Below are 21,606 nucleotides of genomic sequence, written 5' to 3'. Positions count from 1 at the left end.
ACATAGGCATTTTAGACACTACACAGTTGTTTCACCACAGCCAAACACTTGAAGTTGTAGTTTGTATCCACGTCTGTCTACATGACTGCATGATACAGTATCCACATGTAGTGAGCTATGGCCAAAAACTCTCCCTTGACCACTAAATTCCATTCGCTTCATCAATGAGTCCAAATGAACATTTGTCCTAGATTAACACTGTAGAGTCTTTACCTCATAATATAAAGTGCCGTGAGACAGGATTTGTTGACTGTTAACTGGTGCTGTATGAATGAAACTGAATAAATATAAGGTGTTCCTTATATTTGGGTTTATTACAACAGGACAGATGGATGACCACAGCCCTCTCGGCACAAGGCTGACAGGATGTTCTCCCGTATAATAAACAAAAACAATACACAGAATAAAACATAATAAAAAATAAAAATATAATAGATTAAGATAGATAGAGTTATACCACTTCACTGACAGGTAATCAAAATTCCAGATGCAGAAAAAACATAAGTTTCTAGATTCAAGAAATGTTTGCTATCAGAGTATTATGTCTTTTTATTACATCTGTATTATGTCCAGTATTATGTTGGTAAACCAAGGCTCTGACACCAAAGAACACTTTGTGCATATCTGACACATCAGCAGCATCTGACAGAGCAGCATTTAAGATGCTGGGATGTGACAAACCTGCACATAAAAGAGCATTTGCTGGATTTTTTTTTTTTTTTAGCTCTTGCTTTTCAAAGGCAGTGAGGAGCAAACAATGTGTAAAGTGTTTGTTCTGATGAAGACTTTTTAAATTTTAAACAGCAGCTAAATGAATAAGTACCTCTGTCCATGCTTGGGTTTTTTTTTTTCATTAATTTTTTGTTCATTTTCTATAAAAATCCACAGCAGTGACAACACTTAAAGTCTGTGGGTTAAAATCACACTTGGTGCACACCTTTTTCTCTGCAGTGCTCAAGATGCTTTCAGCTGTTTAACCTTTGGAAGGGAAGAAAAGTCTGATATATTTTATGTGGATTAACTGTTAGCGAACATCCTCTGAAAACGAGGTCATGGTCACTTCCTGTGCAAAAACCTGTTGCCTTCAGTGTGCATGTTCAGTCCATCAAGTTCCACAGGGAAAGATTAAGCTAATTTTCTGAAAACTAGCTTAACTATTCCTTGAATTTTCAGTTGTTCAGTTCACACAGGAACTTGCAAGAAACTGAGGAACTGAGTCTGTACAGGATTTCTTCAGTGTAAAAAAAGGGGGAAAAGAAAATAATTATTTTTTGATTGTCGTGTTTTCTTTAAAGCTGCAAATGAAAAGAAAAAAGGCTTAAAAAAGAGATAAAATCTAGGTAATACGTTTCACTTAGAAAAATATTAGGAAATAAAAAAATGTAAATTTTTTTTCAATTAAAGTTTTTTTTTAAGTAGGACAAAGTGTTTTTAATCAAAAATACAAAAAAAAAAATACTGTCTTCAAATACTTTATTTTCTTTGAGAAAACTGTACTGAATTTATCTACCTCAGAAGTGCCTTTTCATAAATGCTCGGTCACACCAAAATAATTGCTGGATTCTGTTATAATTTTGAAATGTGTATTGTAATGTTAATTTGATACTGAATTAAATTAATGATAACAACACAAACAACATAAATTCTCCAGAACCCCAGAGGGCGAGGCAAGTGGCGGGGATAATAAAAAAAAGAAAAACAAATCTTTTTTTTTTACGCTTTTATTTTGATACTTAACCGGATGTTATTGTTGACGTCATTGTGCGCCTATGTCCATATCCTTGGTGTCCACGTGAAGCCTTAGAAGAGCGAGGCTAGAGTGAAGTTATGTCCAAAGCTAGTACGTATTTATTATGTGTGCTCCATGTTTTGAGTCGCTGAATAAGTTAATTAACATTTAAACGTCTTCGTTTCGTATTTTGTTGCATTTGACAGAACAGAAACGAGCCAAACGACTCGGCTTTGCTGGGAAGTTTAAGGTGAGTGCTACGCGGCTAATGTTACCTGTGGTTAACTTTTAGTGCTGGGGCTGAGCCAGCAGATTAAGAAAAATACTTATAACTTTCATAAAAGTAGACAGAGCTTGTATAAAATGTAATTTTGAAGGAAGACTATTCGATGCCTGAATATCAGTGTAAAGGAAACGAGATATACCATAAGACTTTACCATGGGTATCTGCAAGGAATGGTGCTCCAAATCTTGTACTGATTAAATTACGTTTATTTCTAAAATTTAAGCCATGGCCCCAAAAGTTTGGTGCAATACCATTTAAAAATTTAAATACAAGATTGAGCTTCAGCTGGCCAATACGTTACCACTCAGTGGTAACGTATTGGCCTGCCTAAATTCCTCAGCACCAATATGACTTCTGACATGATTTGCTTGTCAATAGATAAACTTTTTTAAAACTATTTCGTCCACAATGCTTTCTCTATTCAGATATTGATCTAAAATTAAGCCCAAGTACTTGACATGAGCTGCATGCAAGTTTTCCACCGATACATTACACCTTAGTGGAATTTATTTGTTTGTGTCATTCTGTGTCACTGTTTATGTCTCTGTAAACAACCCAGTAAAATGAATGTTTTGCTTTCAAATTCCATGGTGATGAGCTAAAATACATTACATCTTACTGTCTGTATATCCTGCAGACTAAAGATGGACAAAAGGGGGATGCTTCAGGGCGGACAAGGAATACACAACAGTCCACTGCTCAAAATGTCAAGGACAGCAGAAAGCCAGAAGAAATCAGGAAACAAAGGGTATGCCCTTTGAAAGTCTTGGCTGTACTAGATTTGATGGCACAGTGCTGATTGAAGTGAATCTGTCTCTCGTGTCTCTTTATTAGCTTCAGGACCTCCAGGAGAAACAGAAATTGTCTAGAGAACGAGAGCTTATGAAGAGGAGAAATTTGCAAACCTTCCAGAATGACATCCTTCAGCGACAAAGAGAGTTTGAGCAGAGGGTAAACATGAGACCGTTTAGGATTCTAGCTACAGCAGCAAACTGTCTGCAGTTTGCTGCTGTAGACATTATTATTTTTCTCCTTCATCCCCACAGGAGACGGAGATGCAGAGTTTGGAGAAGCATGTCAACTTTGAAAATGAGAATTCAAGAAAGGCATATTACAGAGAATTTAAAAAGGTATTTAGTTGCACTGCACCACACACCAGCCTTTATATATAACAAAAGAAGAGTTATTTGTCTTATTTTAACTGAAAGGAAATTTTGACAGACATCCTGTATCTTAGAAACACAGTGAATGAGAGAAGAGTTGACTTACATGTGATCTGACTTGTTTTTTTAAGGTTGTGGAGGCTTCTGATGTAATTCTGGAGGTGCTGGATGCGCGTGACCCTCTGGGCTGCAGATGTCCTCAGGTGGAGCAGGCAGTCATTCAGAGTGGTACAAACAAGAAGATAGTTTTAGTCCTCAATAAAATTGGTAAGAAAACTACTAACAAAGTACACATCTTATTTGTTTGGTTAAATATTAAATTGTTTTGCTTTGATTACAGATTTGGTGTCAAAAGAAATAGTGGAAAAGTGGATAAAGTATCTTAGAAATGAGTTTCCCACTGTGGCTTTCAAAGCATCTACTCAACAGCAGACTAAGAACCTGGTAAGTAGTGAAGCAGTTATACTCAAAATATCGAGAATTAAAGATTAAATCGAGGATATTTTCTCTAGTTGATGTTTAAACATGACTTTTGCATGAACTCTGCCCATTATGTTTCCTGCAATGGGTAGAAACGCAGTAATGTTCCAGTGACACAAGCTACCACAGAGCTTCTCAGTACCAGTGCTTGTGTTGGAGCAGATTGCTTGATGAAGCTACTGGGCAACTATTGCCGCAACCTGGATATAAAGACAGCCATCACTGTAGGTGTTGTAGGTAAGCACCGAATCCAACAAAACCTAGAGTACCAGTAAGTCTGACAGAGGAGCAGCTGCTGTGCAATCACTGTACAATCTTTATAGTTGATGTATAACTTTTTTTTTTTTTTTTTTTTTGAAGAAATGTGGATTAAATAGGAATTTTTTTGTTGCACTGATGGTTTGCAGGTTTTCCTAATGTGGGAAAGAGTAGTTTGATCAACAGTTTGAAACGGGCACGGGCATGTAATGTTGGAGCCACTCCTGGTGTCACCAAGTAAGTGCACATGAACATGTTCATCCTGTACTCCTACGCTTGAACTAGCCTAACAGTTAAGCAAAGCAGGCAGCTGCTCACAAGCCTGGAAAACTTCAATAAATGTCCTGTTATTCCATCACAGGACAGCTGCACCATTATGATGAGCATATTAATGCTGCCATAGTCTTGCTGATTGGTTTTCTGGATTTCAGGTGTCTTCAAGAGGTACATTTGGACAAACACATTAAGCTTCTGGATTGTCCCGGCATTGTCATGGCCACATCAACGACAGATGCAGGAGTGATTCTTCGCAACTGTGTTAAAATCGAACAGCTTGTTGATCCCCTTCCACCTGTGGAAGCCATCCTCAGACGGTGTAACAAGGCACAAGTGGGTCATGCTACCTCTTAAGCCATTTTTACTGAATGATAAAGTAGCTCAAACAATGACTGGACATTTGTTCTTTTGGAAATCCAGATCATGGAACACTATGGTGTCCCAGACTTTCATACTGCTCTGGAGTGCTTGGCATTGCTCGCCCGACGGCAGGGCAAATTGAGGAAGGGAGGGCTGCCAGACACTGACAAAGCAGCCAAAAGTGTACTAATGGACTGGACCGGGTTGGTAAAATTAGTTTAAAGCTTTAGAATTCAGTGAACCAATGTCACAGTATAAATGCTCTGTTAATTTTACCATGTTGTGTTATTTAGGGGAAGGATTAGCTACTTTACACACCCTCCAGAGACACACACTCTTCCTACACATGTCAGTGCTGAGATTGTTACAGAAATGGGTAAAGCCTTTGACTGGGATGAGCTGGAAAAAGGAAATCAGGAGGTTCTTGCAGGTAAACAAGTTATGCTTAATAGTAGCACAGTCAGGCAAATAAAAAAAATTATTTTATAATATAATAAAACCATATGCTTTGATCATGTAAACTTGGATTACCTTAAGACTAAATGGTTTGAAACACTTCAGGGTGGCAGAAGTTGATCTGCTTTTCACTGTGTTCAGAGTCATCTTGCCCTGATGGTCAAATGGGATTCTGTATGGAAACCACTGGGATGACACAAGGAGGCCAGGGTGAGCCACACTGTGAGCTGGACATGGAAGGAGGGTCAGTGGAAGCATCGTCCTCTAAAGAGGAAATTGAATCTATGGAGGATGATCAGGATCCAGAGGTGAGAAACCGCAGTAGCCTTAGGTGGTAACTAAATTACAGTGGGGGGAATATTAGTTGATCCCCTGTTGAACTGGTAAATATGCTCACTTTCAAAGAAATGAACAGTTTTTATGTTAGTTCCCTTTTAATGGAGAGTCAGAATGTCAACCAAAAAATTCAGAAACAACAGATTACATAAAGTTTATAAATTGACTTGCATGTCATTGAGTGAAATAAGTAGGGCGGGGCGATACATCGTGTTTAAAAATTTCAATATATTTTCATACGTGATATAAGATGAGACAATATTGTTTATATCGATATAGTCTGTCGTGTTACAATCATACTTGTACATCCACCAGTTTACCTTTCTCTTCTCCCAATTTGTCTCTGCACAACTTCACACTTCCCCACCTCTCTCCCTCACCGCTTCACCTGTAAATCACGCAGGAAGTGACAGCATGGCAGTGTTGCCAACTTAGCGACTTTGTCGCTAGATTTAGCCACTTTTCAGACCCCGCTGGTGACTTTTGTTCCCCAAAAAGCGACTGGCAGCAAATTTAGCAACTTTTTTCTGTTAGCTTACCTGTCGGAAACAAGCTCTCATGGGTGATGTTTGCTAAGTGGCACCATTTCAGTTATGTTAGCTAACGAGTGAAGTACAATAGGAGCAGCTATGTGGTCTCCTATTTTTTTCTCGCATTAATATTAGCATTCATTCTGAATAGTAAACCTCTTCATGAACTGAATCATCTGTAAACTTCTCAGTTGTTTTGCACAGAAAAATCTTTTTGGTTTAATTTGAAGCCTTATTTGAACTTATGGACAGAGGCCGTTTTTTTTATTTTTTTATTTGCACATTATATTTTCATTTAAAAATAAAACTTGCAGGGGCACCCGGGTGGCTCAGTGGTGGAGCAGGTGACCACATGCATATGCCATCCTGCATAAAAAATGCCATAAAAAATAAGAAACTTAATTTCTTTGGAATGAGCAAACTTATGAATTCATCAGAGGATAAAATAATTATTTTCTCCCCTGTAATACTCCTCAGTACTGTTACTCAACTCACTCTATTCTGTCCTGCTCAAAACAGTTTGGACCAATGACGGTGGAAATAAAAGCACAGAAAAAGACAGACTTCCCTGCTAAGGATGCTGTATCCAAGGCTCCAAATTTGAAGGATATCTTGCACGTAGACCCTCTACTGCAGGGTCATGCGCTCCTGGCTGCTGGCAAGAAGAGGAAGAAGCTACAGAAAAGAGCTGGTTTGTACAATTTTTGGTCTGTGTAATACTGATACTCAGTCTATGATAACCAATTCATTGCACTCTAACATAAAAAAAGTCAAACAAAAAACACTAAAAACGTCTAACTGCATGATAGATCAGATCCAAACTAAATCCTATTCTATGCCCTGACTTGGCGATGTACTTCGTGTCAATGCACGGGCACATTCACAGCACGGCTGTGAATTAATCATTTTTGTTTTTCCAGCTGTTATGAAGACTCAAAAGCAAGTGGCACACTGGTGTGATGGTTGGGACTGTAACTTCACAGCAAAACTGTCTTAGGGTCAAAGTACAGTTTAGGGCTGGCACGAGACCACTTTTTTATGTCCGATACCAATATTTTACACTTGGATATCTGCCGATACAAAGCCGATCTATCACGTGAAACCTGTTGCTCCTATGTGAGAAGGTGATGCATTGGCTTATGGCATGTTGCAAATTTCATTAGGGCTGTAACTATCAATTATTTTAGTAATTGACTATTTTATTAATTATTCCATCGATTACTCAAGTAATCGGATAAGAAATACTTTTTTCTTATCAACAGTTCATCTGCATATTTTAACTTCCGGACTGCAGTTTTTCCCTGTGTGAAACAAACGGTGGATGGAGCAGCTACAAAGTTCTCTTTTCTTCACTTACTGATGAGGTGGTTGATGAAGGACCTCCAGCTGTTTCCCAGTAAATGTTTAATGGTGATTACAGGGGAAAAAAGCTTTGTTTGGACGCTAGAAAAACGTTTCCAGTGAGCTCCATCTGAGCTCACTGTCTCTATAATGGCTCCGCCTCTTTGCGCTTGTGCAGACAGACTGCATGTAAAACAACTGACTGCTGCTATTGCGTCATCAGTGTTTATGTTGAAAAACTGGTGTGAGCGTAATCCTGTAATGATTTTTATATATATATATATATATATATATATATATATATATATATATATATATATAAGGGAACACTCGTAACACATTTGAATGAAGAAAATATTCTCATTGAATACTTTGTACAGAACAAAGTTGAATGTGCTGACAACAACACACAAAAATCATCAATGGAAATGAAATTGGAGTCACAAAATTAAAGTGGAAAAACACACTACGGGCTGATCCAACTTTGATGTAATGTCCTTAAAACAAGTCAAAATGAGGCTCAGTATTGTGTGTGGCTCCACGTGCCTGTATAACCTCCCTACAACGCCTGGGCATGCTCCTGATGAGGTGGTGGATGGTCTCCTGAGGGATCTCCTCCCAGACCTGGACTAAAGCATCCGCCAACTCCTGGACAGTCTGTGGTGCAATGGCGCGAGTTGGTGGATGGCGCGAGACATGATGTCCTAGATGTGCTGAATCGGATTCAGGTCTGGAGAACGGGCGGGCCAGTCCATAGCTTCAATACCTTCATCTTGCAGGAACTGCTGACACACTCCAGCCACATGAGGTCTAGCATTGTCCTGCATTAGGAGGAACCCAGGGCCAACCGCACCAGCATATGGTCTCACAAGGGGTCTGAGGATCTCATCTCGGTACCTAATGGCAGTCATGCTACCTCTGGCGAGCACATGGAGGGCTGTGCGGCCCTCTAAAGAAATGCTACCCCACACCAATACTGACCTACTGCCAAACCGGTCATGCTGAAGGATGTTGCAGGCAGCGGATCGCTCTCCACGGCGTCTCCAGACTCTGTCACATGTGCTCAGTGTGAACCTGCTTTCATCTGTGAAGAGCACAGGGCGCCAGTGGCGAATTTGCCAATCCTGGTGTTCTCTGGCACATGCCAAGCATCCTGCATGCTGTTGGGCTGTGAGCACAACCCCCATCTGTTGACGTTGGGTCCTCATATCAGCCTCATGGAGTCGGTTTCTAACCGTTTGTGCAGACACATGCACATTTGTGACCTGCTGGAGGTCATTTTGCAGGGCTCTGGCAGTGCTCCTTCTGTTGCTCCTTGCACAAAGGCGGAGGTAGCGGTCCTGCTGCTGGGTTGTTGCCCTCCAAGGCCTCCTCCACGTCTCCTGGTGTACTGGCCTGTCTCCTGGTAGCGCCTCCAGCCTCTGGACACTACGCTGACAGACACAGCAAACCTTGCTACAGCTTGCATTGATGTGCCATCCTGGATGAGCTGCACTTACCTGAGCCACTTGTGTGGGTTGTAGACTCCAGCTCATGCTACCACGAGTGTGAAAGCCCCACCAACATTCAAAAGTGACCAAAACATCAGCCAGAAAGCATAGGTACTGAGAAGTGGTCTGTGGTCCCCACCTGCAGAACCACTCCTTTATTGAGTGTGTCTTGCTAATTGCCAAAAAATGTGAAATTGATTGTCAATCAGTGTTGCCTCCTAAGTGGACAGTTTGATTTCACAGAAGTTTGATTTACTTGGAGTTATATTGTGTTGTTTAAGTGTTCCCTTTATTTTTTTGAGCAGTGTATATATATGTGTGTCTATGGGTATAGCGATCCGTTCTGGGAGCTGAAGTAGAGAAAAAAATAACAGCTGAAATTCTCAGCACGGCAAGCACAACACACAAACACGGTAGAGAATGGTGGAGGCGTGGAAAAACATGTCACTGATGATCCATGATGTTAAAGGGAACTTTTTAGAATATGAGTTTTTTTTCTAACTCCTGATCCCCCACTCCATTCCAGTAGGTGGCGGTAATGCAGCTCTAAGCTGGTTTGGTCAACCGCAAACCCACAAGAAGAAGACGACGATGACTGAGTACTGTAATGCAGCTAATGCGGGTTGGATCAGAACGCATTGCATGTTTTATTCCTTCCCGATATCCGATCCAGTAATTTAGGTCAGGATCGGACCGATACTGAATATTGGATCGGCACATCCTTAGTAAAGTAAAACAGCGTTCAGCCATTGGAAGAGTACTCTCAAAGAGCCGGGCATATCATTATTCAAGTGTATTAAGAACAGGGATTCACCACAAGGGACAAAGTACAAGAATAACACAACCAAATTAGACTTTAAGAAAAATCTAAAAAAGTTGAAGTATAGAGCATGACATCCTTTTTATGATTCACGGTTGTGTGTTTGCTGTAGCACTGTCAGCATTGTTCATTGATTTTAAAAGATAAGTCATCAAGTGTATGGTTATATACAGTGTTCAGATTCAGGTAAGTGCAGTAATATTGATTGGCCCGTGCTTTACAGTACAGCTGAACAGTAATCCAAAACAAGTCGAGGGATTTTGTAGGGTTATAAAATAAAGAACTTCTGCATTGGTAGGTCAGTCATATGATTACACTAGTTTAATTGATGAAACTTGTGTCTTTGTTCTGACTCTGGTAGCCTTCTTTCAAAGACCATTGTAAGTTTAAAAAAAAAAAAAAGAAAGAAAGCAAAGAAAAGTGGAAAGATGCTTTGCAAGGCGAAACAAAATATCAACCTAACAGCGTCTTTTCACAATAATGTCAGCATACAGAAAGATAATTATAGGATATGTCTGCTGCTGCTAGTTTGGTCAGCACAGAACGCCTTAGTCTCAACTAGTTCCTGGGTTGTCATCCAAAAGTTTGCTCATATATGATGTGGGACATTGCCTTTAATGGTACAAGTATAGAAATGACCTAGATTTTGCCCTAACGCCTTCTGCCTTTTCTTTCCTCTGCAGACAAACTTGCCACCAAACTCTCCGACACACTGACATCTGCAATGGACTTCTCATTTTCAGATGACTAAGTAAAATATGACAAAAATAAAAGTTTCATGAATACATTTTTGTTGTTTGTCTTTTATTTTGGGCATATATATTATTCTTGTTGGTTTAAACAAGTGTCACAGTCAGCTTTATTTATTTAAAATAATGCTGTCTCTCCTGGTATATATTCCTATTTATTATCATCACTGCAATTTCCATTCATGATGGTAATTGTTACACATTATTGTTCGTAGTATTGGTATAATTATACTAATAATTATTTCTTTACTTTTGAATTAGTTTAGCACTACGGGATCATTGACAGATTAAAATGGACTAAAATGGTAAATGAACTAGTTCTTATATAGCGCTTTTCTACTCAGTCAGAGCACTCAAAGCGCTTATGGAAATATGTGTGAAAGTGGTATAGCAGAATCTCAATCCGTGTGTGCTTAATCAGCTTTGTTAAAAAAAAAAAATCTCAGCCTGCAAGGAAGGTGTATTGACACGTAAATCTGTACACACAGTGGTATGTTGCAAGTGCCAACCTAGTCTAATACAAGTAAGCTGAAACTGATTTTAACTTCTTTAACCTCACAAAAATGTGAATTTCAGCATTACTTTATTGTTTTTGTTTTTTAATGTATGAATGCTAAATTTTTGGCATGCTATATTCATGCGGCCGTTTTGAAAATACAGCAACTTTAAAGTCAACAGGTTCCGGGTAAGTTGCGTAAGATGACGTAAGCCCGTCGGTCTGAGGTAAACAACGATAGAGGCTAGTGACTGTCAGTGTTGTTTTCAAGGCTCTGAAGAAATGGCAAAGAAAACAAGGGATTCCGTAGATGTGTGGCTGTGACTCCTTTAAACTCACCAGTTTTCATGGTACGTGACTTCATTCCAAATTAAGTCGTGTCGCTATCTGGCATTAGCTTGTGGCAAGTAATTGGTGCTAGCTAGCTAAGTTTCAACTTCCTATTTTAACTTAGCCGTAGCGGGGTCGTACGGTACTGTCTTTAACTCAAATAGCAACCTTCTAACAAGTGGACAATTATTGTATTGCTAGACCACCGTAAAGAGGGCACTATGTAAATTATAGTTTTTATTGCGTATGCACACATTACGTTGCTCTGGGCCCGTTAGCAGTACTGAGCTGTCAAACACGCCGCCAGTTCCTGACGCTGGATCCGAGCTAGCCAAAAATAGAGATTACGAAAACTGCTAAAAGGAAGCCCCCGACTTGCCTGTCCAAATTGTCCTTAAGATAATCCAGCTAACTTGTGGTTTTGAAAATAAAATGGGCTTTTGATGGTGTTTCGTCAGCATAGGTTTCTGTTGAGAAGACGACCACTTCTTAGCGGACATTTCAATGGAGTTTTATTTAATCGAAACAAAAAGTATCACTAAAAGTCTGACATGATCTTTACCGACATCTACAGACCCTCTATCAACGTGTCTTTAAACTATGAGACAGGATTTGTCGTGGAAACCTCGTTAGAGGACGCAGCTCATATGGCCATTCGTCAAAACTTAGTGCTGGGACCACGGCGTCTGCACACAGCTTACTTGGACCAAATTGTCCATCCAAACTCTACAAGCGACAGTGCAATCTTAAACTAATCACTAAGGTCACAGAAAACAGGCTAAAGGTGGTTGAAGGTATGGTTTTTTTTTTCTCTGTGGCGTCGGTATCTCGTCAATAAGTAATGACTCAAAGGCTCGATCGATGTGACAGATCCATGCCTTTAAAGTGATACTTCCTCCCGCCTGCCGATGGTTCCCTTTCCCGAGAGATCACTTCTCTCCTATGGGACTATTAAAGTTTTCAAATAGTCTGCAAATGTGTGTGAAAGTGGTATAGCAGAATCTCAATCCGTGTGTGCTTAATCAGCTTTGTTTAAAAAAAAAAAAAAAATCTCAGCCTGTTTTCAGATGTGCAAGGAAGGTGTATTGACACATGTAAATCTGTACACACAGTGGTATGTTGCAAGTGCCAACCTAGTCTAATACAAGTAAGCTGAAACTGATTTTAACTTCTTTCCAACTCTTGGGGCAAACGGACTTTTCAGCCATTAATGTCTATGTAATGTATATGTATGTTTGTGTGCACATTTATACTTGGAAATCTAATTATGCTCACGCAGATTTTAAATGCACATTAGCAGATCCCTGCACACTTTTACAAATATCACCGTGTGTTTGGAGAGTCCTTTACAAATTTACAAATCTATTGGTGCACAAATTGTTACAGAACTCTTTTCACATTTGCATATAATTATTTTACAATAGAAGTCTAGGTACTCGTGAGCATGGTAGCAGATAGATATAGAAATGAAAAAAGACCTATGTGAGTCCTCTGTATCTCTGAGTAAAACTATATAAAACTATAGCAGACATAACAGAATGTTATAAAAAGTGTATGGCACAGTTCACAGCTTCCTGAAAGTAAAAATAAGGAATTGAAAATGAAAATAAAAAAGATGAGGCTTGAATCAGCTTTGAGGGCAAAAGATCAGAGAAAATAGATTTGAAAAATTTACTATTGTAATCAGAAATCAGAAATACTTTGATCCCAGAGTGAAATTTCAGATGTTACTGCTGCAACTGTTTATCATGTAGGAAGAATAAACACTTTAATAATTTAAATAAATTAAAACCAAAAAGATAAATTTGAAGTATATACATGGAAGTTCTTATGAGTATAATTAAGGCAGTGGCTATGGTAATAACTAAGTAACATTCCCAGTACTATTTTAAGATCACAAAACATTTTAAATTAACTTTTTACTACAAAATTGGCACTTCCATTACAGCCATATAACTAGTATTAACACAAGAATAATCTCATTTTCAAAGAGGGCTGGATGGTTTAATGTGTGACAGTATCAGTAAAATCGTATTGCAAGACCATCTGAAAGCATTTCATCAAAGTTCTAGCAGTTCAACAGAGGTACACTGTGAAAGTGGGTGGATTAATGCTGGATTTGATGTGATTAGGTGGTGAGGGTGTTGCAAGCTGATTGATGGTGTTGAGCACCTTTATGGTGCACAAGATGATGTTGATTTGTTTAGCATTTTGAAGTAAAAAAAAATGAATTAGGATGGTTGTGATAGGTTGTATAATTGTGTGTTATATTGTACAGGTCATATCAAACTTTCGATGGCTTTTTAACTTCATTACACAAATTATTTCAAACCAAATTAAGCATTCCCATTGAAAATCTATTTTAGATGCACAGTAACATCTGGATGATGACGATCTCCATCATCAGAATATTATAGTGGATGATTCTGATTTGTGGATTGAGTTGTGTAATAACTACATAAAAACATTATATACTGTGTTTGTCATACAGCTCCATCACTAGGTCCGTGGATCCATCTCAGCCATGTCGTCACGTGTGTTGCTGCGGCAGCAGCTGATGCGAGAACAAGCCCAGGAGCAGGAGAGACGTGAGGCTCTTGCTCAGCAGCAACAGGCCGCTGCTGCTCAGCTTCGGGCATCTGACTCAACTCCAGCTATCTCTGTCACTCTGCCACCTAATGCCGCCCGTCCCCCACCGGCACAGGTGCCTGTGGAAGTGCTGAAAGTAAGGGCGGCCAGTTTGCATTATTTATTTAGTGCCGTCAGTGTGTGTCAGACTACAGTCCCCTAACAGCTATTTAAATCATCAGGTGCAGACCCACTTGGAGAATCCCACCAAGTACCACATCCAGCAGGCACAGAGGCAGCAGGTGAAGCAGTACCTCTCCACCACGCTGGGAAACAGGGCGGTTCCTCAGATTGTGTCTGTGTCCCCTGTCCCCCAGTCCAGTTCAGCCCCTGAAGTGGCCCCCACTGCCAGCAGCGCCCCTAATAGTCCTATGGCGCTGCTTAACATCGGATCCAACAAGGAAGAAGTAAGGGGAATTCCGACATTGATACCAGTGGTTACATTTCCTGTGTGTGAGTTTCATTTGATGATTCAGCAGATTACACAACCTTTTCAATAGTTGCCTTTCTGCAACTTTCCAGTCCAATTTCCATTTTTAGGGAAGTGAAAAATCTGTTGCTCTCTTTTTGTTTAATTACCTTGAGTTTGTAGTGATGTGCCCAAAGGTCCTACTGTGATGATGCATACCTTTTGCTGTCATGCTCCTGTTGGCCTGTTGTCACAATAAGATGTTAAATACTGCACTTACAGAATAACCGTGCCGGCACTTCTCATGCGTGTATCACTCCCTTCCAGATTAGGGCTCCTTAAAGCTCTTTCATTGAGCTTAGATATTTAGTGTTGCCACCCAGACTGTTTTTATACAGTTTACATATTTGTTACTGTCACACTGCTTACTTTTCATCACTTTTTTTCATTGTCTTTTTTTAAGATTGACGATGTGATTGACGACATCATCAGCCTTGAATCGAGTTTTAATGACGACATCATTACGTTGATTGACTCAGGTCTTCAGCTGCCTAGCACGGTATGAAAAACTGTATTCATTGTACCGTCCTGTACTTCCTTTTTTAAAAGGTTCCGCTGGAGTTTAGAGGTTCTTCTTCAATAGTACGGTAACAGAATAATGCAGAACGCTCTGTGTGAGTACTTTCTGTGAATGGGCGGTCTCTTTCATGTGTGGAATTCTGAACAAATATACACTTCTGGCACTCAGTTACTATTTGTCACCAAAGTGTTTCATGGGCGGGGTGAAGCTGTCAGTGGCTACAAGACAAAGAGAAGTGAAACAAAGTCATAAAAAGTACACGGCGAGGTTAAGAAGTAATCTGTATGGGAGATACATTTTGCCAAAAGTTTGCTGCAAAACAAAAAAATGAGGATTATGGTGATGATTTTGGAGGGCGAGAAAAAGAAGCACATTGAGGTAAATATTTCTGATTTTTGAAGTGGTACTAGGGATTCTTCATAGCTGATATGTAATTGAATATAAATGGTTGGGTTTTTTTTTTGTTTTTGTTTTTTTTGCTTTGCTTGTATAGCATCCATTTACTTCTGTAATGCAAAAGCACATTACTTTTGCAACTTGTATCATCTGTCTGATCTACAAAAACCTGCTTTGACTCTATTTTGAACTCAAGGAACTGATTGCTCTAAATTAAAGAAGCAGCATTTGCTTCTAAAGAAGTCAGGGACTATTTAAGGCATATATTGCAACATGTTGTTTGTTGTGCAGCTCCCAGGAAACCTCTTGGATGTCTACCATAGCCCGGGAATGGCAGCACCTACTCTTACTGTCAGCAACTCCTGCCCTGCTGATCTTCCAAAAATTAAAAGGGAAATTACTGGTATAATAACTTCCTTTTTAAAAAAAAAAAAAAAAATTAAAAAACAGAACAGATTAGTTTAGCTTTTCATAACATGAACACTGACATTTTGTCTTTCAGATGCAGATGCCAAAGCATTAATGAAAGAGAGGCAGAAGAAAGACAACCATAACCTCAGTAAGTTAATCTTTGTTTGAGATCATTTTTGGTGTTTTATTGCTTGTTCATATCTGAACAAAAAGCAGATTCCAAATCACAGTCCTATCTACCTTTTCGTGCACTTCTGCTTAATACCAGCTGATTGTTCGAGGTAAACACATGTGCCTTTGCTTCCTCTCTGCCTCGCCTTTGTTGCTTACAGTTGAGAGGAGGCGACGGTTCAACATCAATGACCGCATAAAGGAGTTGGGCACTCTGATACCCAAGTCATCAGACCCGTAAGTATTATTGGTGCTTTTTAGATCTCTATTTTCTTCTGCTCATTTAGAGTTACAGTGTTCTGCATCTGGTTTATAAATGCGATCTTGTCTTCTTTCCTGCCTTTACTGATATCACAATGACGACAGAGAGACGCGCTGGAATAAAGGCACCATTCTCAAGGCTTCTGTAGACTACATAAGGAAACTGCAGAAGGAGCAGCAGAGAGCCAAGGATATTGAGATGAGACAGAAAAAGCTGGAGCAAGCAAACCACTCTTTAATGTTACGCATCCAGGTGAGTTCAGTTTTACTTATACAGCACCGTGTCACAGCAGTAGTCATCTTAAAGTGCTTTTTATCGTAAGGTAAGGATCCTGACCCCGACAATCAAAGGATCCTGTATGAGCAAGCACTTGGTGGCAGTGGGAAGGAAGAACTCCATTTTAACAGGAAATCTAACAGAAGCAGACTCAGCAAATGTTACTGACACGCAATAGTGCGTATTCACCTCTCATTGCATCAGATTTTGAGCCTGATCTTAAAAGTGCAGAGGGTGTCTGTTTCCTGAACCCAAACTGGGAGTTGATTCCACAGGACAGGGACCCGAGATGCTCCCTTTCTATTTTTGCAAATGGTATGAGCAACAAGTAAGGCCTGCACTCTGAGAGTGAAGGCTTTGTTGGGTTGATATGGTACTATGAGATTTTTAAGACATGATATGGCTTTTCTATTGTGGATTTTACATCCATTTTTTTAATCTATTACCAGCAAAAAATAAATATTCTCTCTCTTTTTTCCATCGTTTTGCATCAGTTGAAGGCTTTCCATGGAGCTTTTAGAACCTCCTGATAATAAGGAATTACAGTCGTCCAGCTTGAGCCGGTGTTTCAGCATTTTTGGGGGAAGTATTTAAGCAGAGACAGGATGTTTCTAATTTAGACAATATTTAGTAAGTGAGAGAAGGCAGTCCTAGAGATTGTCCAGCACCACGAACTGCTGGATAGTCTGACCCTGAGGAACAAATCCATCCACGGTGCATAATTCCTGTCTGAGACCGCCCCACACATGCTGTTTCTAAGGAGACAGAAAAGTAACCAGGGCATGTGTATCATGAGTGCCACGCCTTTGGCCCTGCTCTGTTGTCTTTTCTCACTCTCATTTTTTTTTAAACTAAAGAGCTTTTTCTTTCCTAAGGAAGTGTCTGGGTACCTGTGCTCACTGCTGTAGTGCGTATAGTAAGGCTGTGAAGTGTCTGCACTCGACCCGCTGGTTTACTGAGGCATAAAGTTTGCAAAAAATAGGTCCACAAAATTTGGTGTTTGCTTTATTGAGCTCTGGACTTCTTCAGATATTCTTTGTCCAGCTTTATTCCATCTTATTTAGATGACAGTGTTAAACTCAATTTTTGGGGGGTTGTGTTTAATGTATGGAAATAATTTTTGCATGCAGCAACATAAACCTAGGTATATAACATAGGTATCCAATATAATGTGCAATAATGACATCAGTGATTTCCGGACGTCTGGGCGCTCACAGACATGCTGTTCTTATTTTCAGGAACTGGAAATGCAGGCACGGCTTCACGGCCTCTCAAGCTCCAGCGGCATCTCTGCTCTGACCTCCGATCCCTCACTGCTCCAGCAGCGGTCCACAGTTCCACAGAGCAGCCAGTCTCTGCCTCCCAACGCAGGAGTAGCCTCCACCCAGAGCCTCCTCGGTCCAGCAGCCATTGGGCAGCCTCTGCCAGCCTCCTTCCTGTCCCCACCCTCCTCAGACTCTCCCGCTGGACTCACTATAAGCAGCCCGCTGGACCTGGGCAGCCTGAGCTTTGCAGAGCTAGACGACGCCCCGGCCTCAGCCCTCTACTCTGACGTGGGTTTGGGAGACATCCTCATGGATGACGGGTGCGCGCTGTCTCCAGAGAGGATGGGCGAGCCGCTGTTTTCTCCTTTGTCACCAGGTGCCTCTAAAACCAGCAGTCGCAGGAGCAGCCTCGAGATGGACGAGGACTTCTGATGACTTGTGTGTGGTCAGAGACTCTCTGTAGGGACGAGAATGCCGGGAAGTCCAGTTTATCTTTAAGTAACTATAGCCTATTTATAGAACTGCATAGTTGAATTTAAAAAGTCAAATTAGCTGTAATTATGAACAAAACTAACACCAGAAGACAGCAAGTTATTTTTTTTTCCTATAGAAATTATTATTGTTCCTGTTTGGAGCCAGTCAGATGATTGTCTGGGTTTATAAATGCAATCTTATTAAAATGCAATATTGTATAATAGGGGCATGGACCTAGCATTAAGAAATAATACATTCTTAAATAATTGTTGAGATTTATTCAGAGATTTAAGAGGGATATAAGGTTTGCTTGAATTTATTATATGCATATATTATGTGTAGGGAAGAAAGCTGTGAGGTTTCTTTTTCATGACATTTTTCAGCACAGCAGACCTGTCAAGAAATGCCAATAATATAGTGTATATTTTGTGTGTGTGTGTGTGTGTGTGTGTGTGTTTTATTTTGTTTTGGTTTTTTTCTTCAAACCGACTGGAATCAGGGTTTGTCAGTAGCAGTTGCATGCTCATCCATGTTGGGTTGGATCACCAGCAGCTACAGAAGGGATTTTCCGTATTGGCACATTGTGAAATATTTACAGCACATTGTAAATAAGAGTCTTTTATTTTGAGCAAGTTCTTTGCACCTTATTTTATGGCAGTCTATGCATTTTATGAAAGCTTGTGTCTGTTTTTATTACTACTACATACAGTGGACAGCTGATGCCCAGGACGCATGTATTTGTAATAAACCTTAAAGGCGGTGGGGAAAAAAAAAAAATCACTTGCTGCTGCAGCTAGTTAGCCAAAGCAGGATTTCTTCCAGAGTAGCTACAAATTACAAATCAGCGTTATATATATTTTTTTTAATATGTTCACTCAGTCAATGGAAATGCAGAACAATTTTCTCCTTTTACAAGAGTACTGTAGTTCATTACATTTTTATACCTGATAGTTTGGTAAGTAGTTTCTGCTGACTAATATCTGTGTTAGTTTGTCTCCATTAATCTTGGTGATCACTGAGTGATTGTTTTTGGGTTTGTTTTTTTGTTTTTTACCAGTTTGCATGTTCTACTAAAATTGTTGTTTTTTTTTCTTCTTTCTTTTGGATGATGAAAGTGATATAATCTAATTATAGGTTATTGCTCAGAGGGCTCGGACCTCTTTTTTTTTTTTTTTTTTTTTGTTTGTTTTTTGGAACCAACCACTAGTCTCACCTCTGTTATAATAATGTATGATGCTCATTGAATAGAAACCTCAATGCATTTATTATTCCATTAAATAGTTAAAAATGTTAGGATTTTTTTCATCACGTGCTTAACAAACTTTCTGTACAGTTAATGAATGTGTGTGGAAGTACGTACCTGCAAATGTCAAGGCTTTTTTTTTTTCTAACACTGATGTACTGTTTTTGTTTTTTTTTTTTTTTAGTTAAAACAGCCAAACGCATACTTAGATCGTAGCTTTGATTGGCATCGATTGGCGGTTACAGTGATTTTTAAGGCACCTCGGGGTACCTTTGAGCTTAAAGCCGCTCCACTCCATCACTCAGTGTTGCTCGTTCTGTTCCCGTAAATCGAAGAGGAGAACTTAATGTACGGTCAGCTTTTACTGCTCTCCGCAATATTAACCCAGTCTCACTCTGGTATATATTTGACTGCTAACACTGACTGTTAACCATAAACAAACATGTCTTGTCCTTGCAAATTTGGCTTTTGGAAGATTTTAACAAATAAATTATTCTCATTGGGTTCGTGTGTGGATCTGCTCATTTCCTGACAGCGGCCGTCAGTGGTAAAGCATCTGAGAGATTTCCATAGCGAGGTCCAGGCACTCTGTAGCGTGGAGGCATAAGTCGCACACCGGGCAGTCACTCTGGAGGCAGCGGACGCCCACACACTCGCAGAGGTCGCAGTGGTGCATCACGTCCAGGAGAGGCTCGCAGTCACAAAAGGACGAGCACAGCCACCAGACACACCCGTTAAAGCCTCTCAATGTGGACAGTAGGCAGTCCAGAGGGTGGCAGAAGAGGCAGGCCATGAGGACTGCAGCACAAAGGTCTCACGTAGATAAGAGAAGGGTAGTGAGACAAGTGAAAATAGAGGGATTTAGGAGCAAAGAGATGAAGCAGGAATGCAGTGATTTAGTGTCCTTACCATCTCCTCCTGGGTCAGTGTGAACAGTGGTGGTTTTAAGGCTTTCTTGGCTCCTGTTTTTTGCTTTGGATGATTGGCTCACTTCATGGACTGTGCTGGCCTCCGTGGAGGAGAGCAGCAGGGCGCTGTGAGGTTTGGGCTGGTCCTCCACAGATCCTGTCGTATTCGATGGCCGTTTCTGTGCCAAGCAGAAGAAATCCTCATGAAAGCTGTTTTTATAGGAGAAAACTATAAGCAGAGAATTCACAGGTCAGCGTACCTACTGTTTTATGTGGGAAGACATTCACAGAGATGTCCACTGAAGATAATTCAGTGTCCTCGGTGGAGATCTGCTCTGAAAAACTAGTGACTTCAGTCAAAGATTCTGAAAGAGCAGACACAAAGAAGCATCAGGAGACTGAACAGCAGCATTTTCATTATTACCTGTTTAATGTGAACATACCTGTTAGATCTGCGGTGGAATCGAGTGTGACGAGCAACTTTGAGGTGGTGGGGAGTGGATCATGGACCTTTGGTTTGTCATCATTTCTGTCATCTACTTTTTCATTTGTACCTACAGAATTGATCTTGTCATCCATCGTGGGATTCACCTAAATATGTCATCTGCCTCTGGAAAATATGGACCTTTAAATTAAATATTTAACAATAAATGCACTATATAGCAGTGATAATTATATTTAGATCAGTTCTCTTCTTAAACTGGAATAACTGACTTTGTAATACTGCAATGAAAATCTATCATTATCACTGTGTGCAGATACCACAGAGCCAGAGTCGGATCTATAGCTGAGGTTTCATAGCTGTCAGTAATGAGTGGACATCTTGGGAAGTTAATCTATTATTTATCTCCATTTTAGATACATTTACAATGAAAGGTAGTACACTCATATCCTGACAGTGATATGAGAAAGTGAGATCTTGAGTTTGCACTCATTAAAATTTCATATCTTGAAGCAATACCTACCTTATCTGACATTTTTATATGAAGTATTTTGATCCATATTTCTGCTTTTTGATTAGAAAATGACAGAGAAAAACTACAAAGGAAGTATTTAGAGGGTATATGGGAATAAATAATTTAGCACTGTGTCAAATGAAGCTTATTATTTAGATTCAGTAAATCCAGTTAATTTGAAGATCAGTAGTCACAACCATAAACCATTAAAACATCTTTAATACTGTGCTTTTTAAATATGTTGATATCTACAAAATCTGCCAAGTTTATCTCTCCTTATTTCTCTCTGCATCATTAGTTTCATAGGAAACATGCTGTACTTACTTTTCATAGCATATTGTAGAGGACAACCCAACATGCAGCCTTAATCACATCTCTCAGTGGTGGAGGTTTAACTGCTGGCATGGTTCTCACAGAAACTCTTTCTCTCCCTCTCTTTGTCTTACTCTCCCTCTGTGTGTTGTGTGTGTGTGTGTGTGTGTGTGTGTGAGAGAGAGAGAGAGAGAGAGAGAGAGAGAGAGGTGCAG

At 39.9% G+C, this 21,606-nt stretch overlaps 3 protein-coding genes across 5 annotated transcripts; 2 read left to right on the top strand and 1 right to left on the bottom strand.

Moving 5' to 3' along the window:
- Nucleotides 1–1,763: 1,763 nt before the first annotated feature.
- LOC115780101 (guanine nucleotide-binding protein-like 3-like protein) lies at nucleotides 1,764–10,312 on the top strand. Its single transcript, XM_030729089.1, has 15 exons — nucleotides 1,764–1,840; nucleotides 1,936–1,979; nucleotides 2,653–2,763; nucleotides 2,850–2,966; nucleotides 3,062–3,145; nucleotides 3,310–3,445; nucleotides 3,519–3,622; nucleotides 3,751–3,895; nucleotides 4,066–4,153; nucleotides 4,348–4,525; nucleotides 4,613–4,755; nucleotides 4,846–4,982; nucleotides 5,150–5,316; nucleotides 6,394–6,565; nucleotides 10,209–10,312. Exons 1-15 carry the CDS (start codon nucleotides 1,828–1,830, stop codon nucleotides 10,274–10,276), a joined length of 1,707 nt encoding a protein of 568 aa, XP_030584949.1. The 5' UTR covers nucleotides 1,764–1,827; the 3' UTR covers nucleotides 10,277–10,312.
- Nucleotides 10,313–10,984: 672 nt separating this feature from the next.
- LOC115780104 (transcription factor E3-like) lies at nucleotides 10,985–19,718 on the top strand. 2 transcript variants are annotated; one of them, XM_030729094.1, is made up of 9 exons: nucleotides 10,985–11,120; nucleotides 13,592–13,825; nucleotides 13,911–14,135; nucleotides 14,601–14,696; nucleotides 15,405–15,516; nucleotides 15,616–15,672; nucleotides 15,857–15,932; nucleotides 16,062–16,209; nucleotides 17,472–19,718. In XM_030729094.1, exons 2-9 carry the CDS (start codon nucleotides 13,625–13,627, stop codon nucleotides 17,928–17,930), a joined length of 1,374 nt encoding a protein of 457 aa, XP_030584954.1. In that variant the 5' UTR covers nucleotides 10,985–11,120; nucleotides 13,592–13,624; the 3' UTR covers nucleotides 17,931–19,718. The 2 variants fall into 2 exon arrangements, with proteins under 2 accessions (XP_030584954.1, XP_030584953.1); XM_030729093.1 differs by having other exon boundaries at nucleotides 16,044–16,209.
- Nucleotides 19,642–21,458, bottom strand: LOC115780108 (myoD family inhibitor domain-containing protein 2-like). 2 transcript variants are annotated; one of them, XM_030729098.1, is made up of 5 exons: nucleotides 21,404–21,458; nucleotides 20,567–20,733; nucleotides 20,388–20,488; nucleotides 20,125–20,302; nucleotides 19,642–20,028 (listed from the first exon to the last, which is right to left on the bottom strand). In XM_030729098.1, exons 2-5 carry the CDS (start codon nucleotides 20,700–20,702, stop codon nucleotides 19,757–19,759), a joined length of 687 nt encoding a protein of 228 aa, XP_030584958.1. In that variant the 5' UTR covers nucleotides 20,703–20,733; nucleotides 21,404–21,458; the 3' UTR covers nucleotides 19,642–19,756. The 2 variants fall into 2 exon arrangements, with proteins under 2 accessions (XP_030584958.1, XP_030584959.1); XM_030729099.1 differs by lacking the exon at nucleotides 21,404–21,458 and having other exon boundaries at nucleotides 20,567–20,929.
- Between the last annotated feature and the right edge of the window lie 148 nt (nucleotides 21,459–21,606).

The sequence above is a fragment of the Archocentrus centrarchus genome, chromosome 5 (assembly GCF_007364275.1).
Source record: "Archocentrus centrarchus isolate MPI-CPG fArcCen1 chromosome 5, fArcCen1, whole genome shotgun sequence".
NCBI classification, from domain to species: Eukaryota; Metazoa; Chordata; class Actinopteri; order Cichliformes; family Cichlidae; genus Archocentrus; species Archocentrus centrarchus.
This window is presented reverse-complemented; position numbering and strand designations above follow the sequence as displayed.